This window comes from Rhinichthys klamathensis, unplaced genomic scaffold (assembly GCF_029890125.1).
Source record: "Rhinichthys klamathensis goyatoka isolate OS25496 unplaced genomic scaffold, OSU_Roscu_1.1 h1tg000065l_1, whole genome shotgun sequence".
NCBI classification, from domain to species: Eukaryota; Metazoa; Chordata; class Actinopteri; order Cypriniformes; family Leuciscidae; genus Rhinichthys; species Rhinichthys klamathensis.
Window position 1 is genome coordinate 1,142,393 of NW_026606608.1, and position 11,181 is coordinate 1,153,573.

The following is an 11,181-nucleotide window of genomic DNA, read 5'->3' on the forward strand; positions in this document are numbered from 1 at the left end:
TGACTGTCAATTGTATTTGACGATGGTGGTTCTGACAGAAGTGTGGTCAAGTATGTCCAACTTATTATTATTAATGATGGAAGTTAATGGAGTTAATGATGGCGGACTTGAAGATGCCCCTGTGTGTTTTAGCATATGTTTTTGGCAGTTCTGTGCTGAACACTGCCTGGAACTGTTTTCTGCAAGTGGTGTCATTTAATTGTGTCAAATAGACGGGATGGAATGAATAAGGCGATGGTCAGTCCAGCAGGGAGGAGCAGTCATCCACACTGGACATTGCTGTGGTGCAAGATCCTTCGGTGGTCTTTTGTGCAGACTATTACGTAGTCAATGAGGTGCCAGAGGTTAGAGTGAGAGTGCCTGTGTTTTAAATTTGTATTTGAGTTCTCTGCATCAAGTGTTAGCAGGGTTCAGTGGCATTAGGACAGTTGGGGACCATCCTCTGGTGCTGACCTTATCTGACAGAAGTCATCATCTGCAGTTCTTCTGTTCATTGTTGGATTGCATTTTGTCAGGAAACCTAGCAGGAGTGAAGCTCTGCCAGCTTACACACACGCTTCTTCACCACAGTAAAGTGGCGATCCAAGGAGAAGAGAACAATTTTTCAATTATAGACAAGAAGTAGGACAGGAAACCTAGTATAACAACTAAGCCTAAACTGGGTTGCAAAAAACAATAGTAGACTCAGACCCACACTCAGTTAGAGAAATAAGTCCACTTATAAAGCAGTGAAATGTGAATGTTATTTTTTTTCATGCAAGTGCTCCAACAAATATACAAGCTTCACATTTCTGCATGATCTAAAATGTCTTGTAACATTTCTTCCCTCTTCAGCTTGTCTGAGATGGTGGAAGCGCTGATCAACAGAGTGAGAGCTGCCAGCATGTATAGATGGATCATCGTAATTCCACTACTGCATCTTCTCAAAGGATCTTCAAAACCATTTGAGCCAGTGTTTAACAAGATCAACCCACAATATGGGCAGAGCTGGGCTGGACTGCAGGGACTCAAATCAGCTGACATACTTTCCATTGGATCCCAAGGTCGAAGGTGTTAAATCTCTCTGTTCAAATTTAATTTTCCAAATGTTTGAATTTAATGTTTGAACTTTTAGAAGAAGTTGCCATTAAACGTTTAACTCGCTTAAGTTTTAGTGGAAAGTACTGTATCATGAATTTATTTTTCTTATTTTTCACTGAATCCCTCTAATTTAGGTCGATATTGAACCTCATGAAGACACATGGACATTTGGTTGAGGTAGACAGACTGCTGGCCCGGTCTTGGATGTATCTGATGACTGTAGATGAGTTGGCCGAGTGCAGCTCCATCATACATGTAGAGCTCCTGGACATCCTGCAGCTTTTCACCATGAAATGCCCCAATGATATATCCTACGGCACTTCCACAGTGAGTATCAAGCCATAACTAGAAATAACCATAAATTGTACAAACCAAAACAGATGACCGTTTTAGCATACAATATAATATTTAATTATTATTATTTTTATCTTAGGGTGTTTCAGAGACTCTGGCGCACATTCAAAGTAACTTGCTCGAACAAAGTTACAGGTAAAGTTCTTCTACAAATATTTAGGGATCTAAATCTGTTTGTTTCCTTCTGAAATTGTTTCTATATCTGAATAAACTCAGGAGTTATATAAATAATATATTTTTTAATAATTTGGTATTCAAATGTTTCACAAATGGCAATAATTGGGACCCAACCAAATTTGAAAATTAGAGAATTTGACCACACTTGGCAAATTTGAAAAATCAAAACAAAAACAATTCTGTGGATGCTGTGGTTTCTGTTTTTTTGTTTGCATTTCCTTGAATACACTGTTTTGAGAGTTTTTCTGAAAAAAAATGTAGCCAATCAATTGAGCTGTAATTGGCATGTGGCTGATCAGCTTATTAAGCCTTGCCTTGCAGCAAATGGGGGAAAATAGACCTCCAAAAATTAATTATCACTGTTGTAACCTCTGCTTAAATATAATGATTTATTATTATTATTTTATTTATATGCTTTTAAGTGATGGTCCAGAACCAGTTTCATGGTGAAAATTGTTATTTTGCCATTTTTCCAGTATTGAGTAAATTAGCAAATCATGGTTGATGTTACGTCCGTTTAGGGTAAGAAATTATTGAGTTAAAATATAAGTTCATGTTGATTTCATTATCAACAGGCCACTCTCAAACATTTAATTGGCTTGTATGTGGTAAAATTTATCAGGGGGTCTCTAGATTAACTTGCTTTCATTACTGTTGCAGCTGTCTGAATGAGGCTTATGGCATTCAGTGCATACAAGCAACTTGCAAACTTCTAGAGAAGATCTGCAAAGGAGTTAATTACTATGGCTATGCCCAAAATTTCACTGATACTCCTGTTGCTTGCATGAACCTTGTGGCCTCTGTATCAGGATTTGCCCAGGTATTCCATCCTAAAATCATATTATCTTTGTTTTAAATTATTGATTACAAACATAAAAGACATAAAGACATAAAATTGACTCAGTATGCCTGAATATTTGTTCAAACCTAAGAAAACACAACAAACAGACGCTTTTCCCGAGAAGACTCTTGCGTTACTCAATGATGCCAAGCAAACTGTGAGAGGATGGATCAGACAAACTTTCAAAGGCAGGCTTTTGAACAATAACTATCTATCTCTATCGGCTATCAGCTTCACTAAAGAGATTGAGGTAAGCAGAATAAGTATGATCATACAAAATGGTAGATTCCCTCTGAGATTATACTTTGAACAAAATAATAAATGCAACACTTTTGTTTTTGCCCCCATTTTTCATGAGCTGAACTCAAAGACTTTGTGAAGTGTGAAGTGCTCACTAACACAGATTTAGACAGATTTGTGAACAATATTTTAGAGAAATAAGCCTTTTGTGTACATAAAAAAAGTCTTAGATCTTTGAGTTCAGGTCATGAAAAATGGGGGCAAAAACAAAAATGTTGCGTTTATAATTTTGTTCAGTGTAGTTTATTATAATGATGTCTTTTGTTCTGCTTTACAGATGTGGAATAACATAATTGCCATAGATTTCATGAGTAAGGACTTCACTAAAGAATGGAAAGAAACCTTTACACGAGACTTTGAGGGGAAATATCAACAGGTAATATTACACAGTTCCAGTATACACATCTAGTAGGGTTGGGAGTCAAGAACCGGTCCTTTATTTTTATCTGTGTTTTTTTTATGATTTGCTTTCTTTTTCTTACAAACAAGTGAGAATATAAAACATACATTTGCTCAATCAGCAATTGTATGCCCCCCCATAAGAGCGGATTCCAGCGGATTCCCCCCACCCCCCCCATAAGAGCGGATTCCAGGGAGGTGCCCGACAGTTCAGAGGGCCAGGGTGGCGCCCAACAGTATAGGGAGGCGCGACAGTTCCAGGGGGCCAGGGAGGCGTTGGCAGTTCAGGGGGCCAGGGAGGCATTGGCAGTTCAGGGGGCCAGGGAGGCGTTGGCGGTTCAGGGGGCCAGGGAGGCACCGACAGTTCAGGGGGCCAGGGAGTCGTTGGTAGTTCAGGGGGCCAGGGAGGTGCCCGACAGTTCAGAGGGCCAGGGTGGCGCCCAACAGTTTAGGGAGGCGCGACAGTTCCAGGGGGCCAGGGAGGCGTTGGCAGTTCAGGGGGCCAGGGAGGCATTGGCAGTTCAGGGGGCCAGGGAGGCGTTGGCGGTTCAGGGGGCCAGGGAGGCACCGACAGTTCAGGGGGCCAGGGAGTCGTTGGTAGTTCAGGGGGCCAGGGAGGCGCCTGACAGTTCAGGGGGCCAGGGAGGCGTTGGCAGTTCAGAGGGCCAGGGAGGCACCTGACAGTTTTGGGGGCCAGGGAGTCGTTGGTAGTTCAGGGGGCCAGGGAGGCATTGGCAGTTCAGAGTGCCAGGGAGGCGCCTGACAGTTCAGGGGGCCAGGGAGTCGTTGGCAGTTCAGGGGGCCAGGGAGGCACCGACAGTTCTGGGATGGCCTCCGTAGCCGTACATGATAGAGCCCCCCCCCCCCCCCCCCCCACACACAAAAAAATGTATTAAAAAATTTAAAATTAAGCAAATTATTTTCTGCCTCCTTAATTTGCCCATCAACTATAAACAACCTGTCTCGTTCGAACTATTTCTTAGCCGAGGCAGGCGTCTCCCTTTTAAAGCACCGCTTAAAATATTCACTAATATAATAAAGGAGTACACTGATTTGTCAAGCAACTGTGCCTATCTGTACTGTGATTCCTCTTCCGAATCAGAGCCAGGATTGTTAAGTTCCTTGTGATTCCCATATGATCCTTAATATGATTGCCATATAATTCACTAGTCCTAGTGTCTAGTGAAGTATAAACTTCAGTTGAACTCTAGTTCCAACTGAATTGTGTTTCTTTGTTGCTTTATGAAAATTCATCCAAGTGGCATCATTTGATAATGATACACATTCCCCAGCAGAAACCGTACCGTAAGTAACAGAGATTCTGGTGGAACTACAACAAATGTGGCTAGACATCTGTACAACTGACAGCCTTCACTGACATATTTCAGTGTGTGTCTTTCTGTATTGGTAATATGCAAAACTATTTGTTTTTACTCTTATTAGGAAGATCATCTCGATCAAATTGAGGTTTATTGCTCTAAGATCGAGGAACTTAACGGCTCCCAGCCTTTTTTGGTGGGTAGTGTAGAGAAGTGTGCTCTCCAGGCTGTTACCACAATATGCCAGGTAAGGGTCTTGCACTGAGTAAACATGCATTCGAAAATTTAATAAAATGAAATTAGGACCAAAGTCCAGTCTGAGGATTATTTGTACCCACAGAATTTATTTAGTAAATACATGCTGGCTTGAAGTGTTTAAAAAAATGGTTCACTAAATAAATGAAAATTATGTCATATTTTACTCGCCCTCATGTCATTCTAAAAACATATGATTTTCTTATGTGGAACACAACAAGATCAATTTTAAATAATATACTGGTTAGGCTAAGGCAGCTGTCAAGATTTTCAAAGAATAATGGTTTGAATGTTGGCCTCAGAAGTGTCAGAAGACTATAAATATAAAGTACAGATCATATGGACCAGTTTTATGACTTTTGTGGTGCTTTTAGGAGCTTATCAGACCTAGTCCTGATCAACTTTCATTTACTTTTAAAATAATTTTTGTTTTGGAATGACATGAGAGTTTTGTTAATAGCACATAGATAATTAGGTTTCTCATACCCAAAGCACTACAATACAATATACATATACATATCATGAAATAAGACTAAAACAGTTGTTATATTGTATTTTGTGTAGGATTTCATATGGGAAACATACAGTACAAATGTAATCTTACTATACAGACTTTTTTTTTAACAGACTAAATCTGAGGGTAAACTTTTTGAGAGATTCAGTAAATTACGGATAAACTGGAAATTTGGAAAGCTTGTGTCTACCATCATCCTAAAGTCCTGGCCAAAAGATGACAAAGGAACCTCTCTGGAGGAAGAAGTTCTTCTCAAACATCTTCTGGGCTGGACAGCAGCCAAAAATATCTTTCAGCTTCATGGTAATTATATGGTTTCCATCCACATGGCATTTTATTTTTAAAGACATTATGACGGAGATATTATTTATGTTCTGGCTGCAGGTGCTGATGAAAAAATGATCGAACAGCTTTCTGAAGAAGCTAAAGAGAAATTAGCCATGGCAACATCATTATTTACAAGCATTTTACATCAACTTGTAACTGGGAAAATAAGGATAAAGCTACTCAATCACATCCTGCAGAAGAGGAGTTCGTTCTTTGAGCTGCTTAATTTAGGTAAAATACCTCACACAGATGAGATTTTACCCTTTTAACATACTATAAGAGTCATGTGAAGAGTCATGACCCTGCTGTTTTTCCAGAGTGTTTTTGTGAAAATGAACAATACAAGGACACCAACGCCATGAAGAGGCTTCTTCAGTGTAGACAAGAGGAGGTGAAGGCTATCAGTCATGAGAGTGCATTGGTGGATGCTCTCATTACAATGTGCCGCAGTCTAGAGGAGCATGTGACGGGTAAACACTGTTTATTGAACACCTGAGAATAACAGATTGTTTTTATACAGAGATGTTAATACTATAATATTTGTTGTGATTTACAGTTGATTTTGAAGGGTTGAAAGAAAAACACCATATTGACATAGATGAGATGGACCTGGATGAATTCATGGAGGTTCATTCATTAAATCAAATTCCCTCTCCAGTGTCACAAGTAGTCACCTACTTTAAGCTTGATGATGAGGTTCGATCTATGGCGGAGGTCCTAAATATCTATAAAGACAGCTACATTTTCAAATCGTGTTGGGTGAATGAGGCAAAAGAGTTAGCAGATGAGGACATCACACTCGAAGATCTTAACAGAGAAATATTCGAACCATGTTATGATACCTACAGAAACATATACACAAGCCTTAAAGATGGTAGCATAACTTTTGAAGAGGTTGATGTAACATTCAAGGCCTACAAGGGAAAATACGAAGAACTGGCAGCGGAAGTTGCAATCATTTGCAATCTGGATCTCCGTGATGACCAGCGTTGGGTCCAGACAAGAATCCAGCAGATCGAGCAGTACCATGAGCTTTATCTGGCAGTAGAGTCGGCTCAGGTGGTCATGAAGGTCAAACAGACGCTCTGCCTACAAGGAGACTTTCAAGTCTTGGACAAGCTGCTTATTACTGTAAGTCATCTTAATTTTTGCCAATATGCTTCCTGTTGTCAAATAAATTAATTTTGATTAAAATAAGTAAGGGATATGTTAAACCCATGAGGCTTTCTTCCCTTTAGACACAGGTGGATTTTAAACAAGAGCGTCTTGACAGCATTGACAATGAGTTGATGCAGGCAAAAACTGTGCTTGTGGACATCACAGATTCCCGTAGACTGTGCCTTCATGAACTTGGCCTCAGGAAGAGCTTTGTTATGTGGGTTAAAGAGGCTCTTGAAGGTAACCAAATAGGTGTTTGCACTGGTAATTGAACGTGATTTTATCATTTTAATGTTTTTTTGTAAGCAAATGTTATTCCTCTTTATCACTTCAGACATCAATGAGTTGAAAGTCTTTGTGGATTTGGCTTCCATCTCTGCTGGAGAGAATGATTTGGATGTGGATCGCGTGGCCTGCTTTCATGATGCAGTTCTTGGGTACTCCTCAATGCTCTATGATTTAAAGCCAGATACTGACTTCAGGCTTTTTAAAGATATGCTGAAAAAACTTTGGAAGGCACTTGACAATGACCCCAACCTCCCCAAAAAATTGGTAAGAGTATCTGCCAGCTTTGACAAGGAAGAAAACAAGAATGTTTATATTTTTGTTCACCAACATTTTCTTTGCTTCAGTGTGACACTGCAAGACACATTGAATGGTTGAAGACAGTCAAGGATAGCCATGGGTCAGTGGAACTGTCCTCTCTATCTCTGGCATCAGCTATCAACACAAAGGGCATCTACATTATCAGTGCACAAAACCAAAAGAAGGTTTGTCATTACTGTTTGAGTTCAAATAGATGTTGCACAAATCATGCACACAGACAGTTTGAAATACTCATGAATATAAATTGATTTTAGTCAAATCGAATAGTTTCTAGTTGGTCCAAGCTGGTTGACCATACTTTGTCAGGGGCATTACTGGGAAAATCAGGTTTCTAGTTAGTCCAAGCAGGTGACTAACAAGGCAATTAGGCAATTGACAAGCTAGACTATCAGCTAATAGAGACCTGGTCATTATGGTCAAGGTCCTTGCTCGAATAAAGTAGGTGGGATGAAAAGTGGTCATACTGATTTTTGACAAAAAATGGCAGCTGATTAGTAGCTAGACCAAGATGGGTTACCAGCTCATCCCAGTCCCCATCCAGGCGTGCGTTTCCCAAAAGCATTGTTTGCCAACTCTGCTCGCAATTTTCATTGAACTCTATTGGTAACGACGGAACTTGCGACCATTGTTGGCTTTAGGAAACGCACCCCAGGCTGATAATCCAGCAACTTAATAACTGACTAGCTTGGACCAGCTACAAAACCAGTTATTAGGTTCTAAAACACTGCTTAAGCTACATTTTAGCTAAGTTTCCCTCGAGAGCAATGACATGCCAAATTAGCACAATGCTTATTTTTAGCTGTCTTTATCATCATCGAATAGCCTAATTCATCGGTTCCCAACAGGGGGGTCGAGGCCCACAAGGGGGCCTCAGCGAGCTCTGTGGGGGGTCACATCATATTTTGAAAGGTTTGAGCAATGAGCATTAAATAAAAGTCCTTAACTTTTTTCTGTTCTAAATTTAAAAAATGTATATAATGAGCGAGTTCATCATGAATCCATTTTCCAATCCGTGTTTTTGTCTTATCCTGAACCACTATGGTACACCTATAATAAGTGTTTACATTGGGACTATTTTACACTGGTTCGGATCGCTGATGCTGCGGAGTAGCCCAGTACCTGCGTGACTCGTCATAGACGTACACAGAGAGATGTAGTTCCGGCTACAATGTTCTTCCGAAAGACGCATTATTCTGTTAATAAATGCAAGTTTATTATCGCTCGCTATAGCGCCAAAAGCGTAAAAAATAAAGCCTCACATTGATAAAGCCTCACAAATAACATGCAAGTATTGAGGCCCCAGACAGCAGTCATTTAGTAATAGCCTATATTCTTTCTTTTTTTTACCTACACACCAGTGTGAATATTTTTGTTTTTGCATTTCAAATAGGGCCAATTTATAGGCTTCTCCTAGGCTTACGTTTTTAAATTACAAACGGCCTACTGATGTTTTTGTTATTGTATTTTCAATATTATAGGCTATTATTTGTGCATAAACATACCGTTTGTTTGAAAAAAAAACATATTTTGTCATCCTTGCTGCAAGTTTACAAGAGCGATAATATCATTAAATGTGAAGGGGGGCCCTAAAATATTTTCTTGGGAAAAAGGGGGTCTCAGACAAAAAAAGGTTGGGAACCACTGACCTAATTGATACAGATAATATTTCAGAAATATCAACTCATGAATATTACTTTTTTTCAGTTATGCTTGGAAAATATTCTGAAGCTTCAAATTATGGAAGAGCACGATGAGGGCTGTGAGACACGCACTTATTCTCTTGAAGACCTCAGGGATCTTCAGAATAAATTGATGCTAATGTCTGGCAAAGGAGATCAAGGCCAGTGTGAAGTCGATCAGTTTGCAGAGGTGACCTTTCAGCTTTTAGCTGTTTTATTCTGTTATATTTCACCATGCTATTGTAATTATCCCTGAATGAACTTCTTCCTTGTTTCCAGGTATTTGCCAATGTACAGAGGTTGGCCTCTGCTTTTATTGATTTGTTTGTTGCTGGAAATCCATTGTTCAGACATTGGGAGGCAAATGTCAACTCGAATAGTAAAGATGCATGCATCATAATGGACTTCAACTTAGGGAGTGTTGTCAGTGCCATCGTGGTGGAAGGTGATGTCACAGAACAGTTGCCTAAAGTCTGTAAGAAAATCGAGAGGTGCCTACACTTCTGGAAGATTTTTATGGACAAGCAGAGATCTCAGCATTACTACTTAAACTATTACACTGCAGAACAAGTAGTCTACATGTGCCGTCAGCTCAGCCAGAACAATGTGACCGAAATGGAAGATCAAGTTCTTATGATGCTCTCCTTCATCAAACCTGATTGCTCCACTTCAGATTTAAGACGGGCTTGGCACAGGCTTCAGTATGAAGTAATTAAGAAGGGTCCTGAGCAAAATGAAGACTTAGACTTCCAAACTTTTGTTGAAGTCCCTAGTGTGATTGAAAATGATAGTACTGACGAGCCATACCCAACATTTGAGGACTTGGAAAATCTCTTGGGGAATGCTAATGGGTCTGAAAAGCTCGATGTGATTTGGAATGCTTACATGCGAGACATGAAGAATTTTCTGCCAGACTCCCTTGATGTCAGAAGCCTTGGATATCTTCTTGAAATTTTGGCCAACAGCCCCAGTGAAATTGAGGGTGATGGGTATTTACAGCATGAGAGAACAAGGGACATTCAGAGGAAACTTCCCAATGGAATGGCTATTGGAAGACCAAATCTAATCATCTGCCCTTCTGAGGAAATTCTGATATCATGCATTTCAATTTACATGAGCAGCAAGAATGAGCCTCTACCAACCTATGATGAAGTACTCCTCTGTAGTTCTTCCACTCCTTATGAAGAAGTGGAACTTTTCCTCAGGCGCTGTCTCTCTGCTGGCTACAGGGGAAAGAAGATATACACAATGCTCTATGTGGACCAACTCACCTACGAAGTGAGCTACAAAGTGGAGCAATTTTTTCAGCGTCAAAATGCACTGAGCAGGAATGATTACAGGCTGGTGTTGGTCTGCAGCTCTAATAGAGAACATGCATACCTTCCTTCAGCTTTTAGTCAATTTAGATTGCACTTAATTCCCCAAGAACCAATAACCAGTATTCAACGATACCTTGCTAGGCATTTTACAGTCCCAGCTGACACATCCAGTGCTGCTGATGTGTTCAAAAACAGACAATGTGTGGGAATTGTATCCTCAGAAAGATCAGGAGTTGGTGAGTATGCATTTAAGTAATGGATTTAATATAGTTAGTTTTCAGAATTCTTGTCAGTTGGCTATATAGCGGGGAAAAAACTTTGTTTTCTGTGTGTGTATGAATAAATATTTTTTGCAAAATGTGTAAGATGCATAATTATAATCTGTTGTTCATTTTAGGAAAATCACTTTACATTAAAAGAATGTATGAGAACTTGAAGAAGATCACTAAGAAGCCTTCGCAGCTGAAGTGCATCAGGTTAATTGACCCAAGAATTGATGAAAATGTCATCCTTCAGTCCTTGCTCAACAGCCCCAAGAAAAAGGAGCTTTCAGTCTATCATTTTGATGTCACCACCATGGTAGTAACTGTATTTATTCGTTTAATTCGATGAACAAATAGAAATATATGTTGCTGCTTTTTTTCAATATATTATATACTTACAGGTAAAAAAAGGACTTCATGAATTTCTGTTCAGGCTGTTGATCCTTGGATACCTCAAAGACTCAGAAGGAAACATGTGGAAAACCAGTAATAAGCACTTGTATGTCATTGAGATCCTGAGGCCTGATGCCAGCACATCCCGAAATGATCGAAGAGCTGTAAGTAAATGGATATAAATTGTTTCATTAAAT

The 11,181-nt window shown here is 39.7% G+C and overlaps 1 protein-coding gene across 1 annotated transcript in view; it reads left to right on the top strand.

The window, feature by feature from the left end:
• Nucleotides 1–11,181, top strand: part of rnf213a (ring finger protein 213a) — a 118,472-nt gene that overhangs the window by 43,969 nt on the left and 63,322 nt on the right. Inside the window, exons 12-29 of the mRNA XM_056249969.1 lie at nucleotides 835–1,050; nucleotides 1,215–1,407; nucleotides 1,514–1,569; nucleotides 2,272–2,431; nucleotides 2,544–2,702; nucleotides 3,030–3,128; nucleotides 4,595–4,717; nucleotides 5,353–5,542; nucleotides 5,624–5,797; nucleotides 5,884–6,036; nucleotides 6,123–6,697; nucleotides 6,805–6,964; nucleotides 7,059–7,276; nucleotides 7,357–7,494; nucleotides 9,035–9,199; nucleotides 9,289–10,564; nucleotides 10,726–10,907; nucleotides 10,993–11,148. Of these exons, the coding sequence (XP_056105944.1) occupies nucleotides 835–1,050; nucleotides 1,215–1,407; nucleotides 1,514–1,569; nucleotides 2,272–2,431; nucleotides 2,544–2,702; nucleotides 3,030–3,128; nucleotides 4,595–4,717; nucleotides 5,353–5,542; nucleotides 5,624–5,797; nucleotides 5,884–6,036; nucleotides 6,123–6,697; nucleotides 6,805–6,964; nucleotides 7,059–7,276; nucleotides 7,357–7,494; nucleotides 9,035–9,199; nucleotides 9,289–10,564; nucleotides 10,726–10,907; nucleotides 10,993–11,148 (4,393 nt within the window). The remainder of the gene's footprint in view (nucleotides 1–834; nucleotides 1,051–1,214; nucleotides 1,408–1,513; nucleotides 1,570–2,271; nucleotides 2,432–2,543; nucleotides 2,703–3,029; nucleotides 3,129–4,594; nucleotides 4,718–5,352; nucleotides 5,543–5,623; nucleotides 5,798–5,883; nucleotides 6,037–6,122; nucleotides 6,698–6,804; nucleotides 6,965–7,058; nucleotides 7,277–7,356; nucleotides 7,495–9,034; nucleotides 9,200–9,288; nucleotides 10,565–10,725; nucleotides 10,908–10,992; nucleotides 11,149–11,181) is intronic.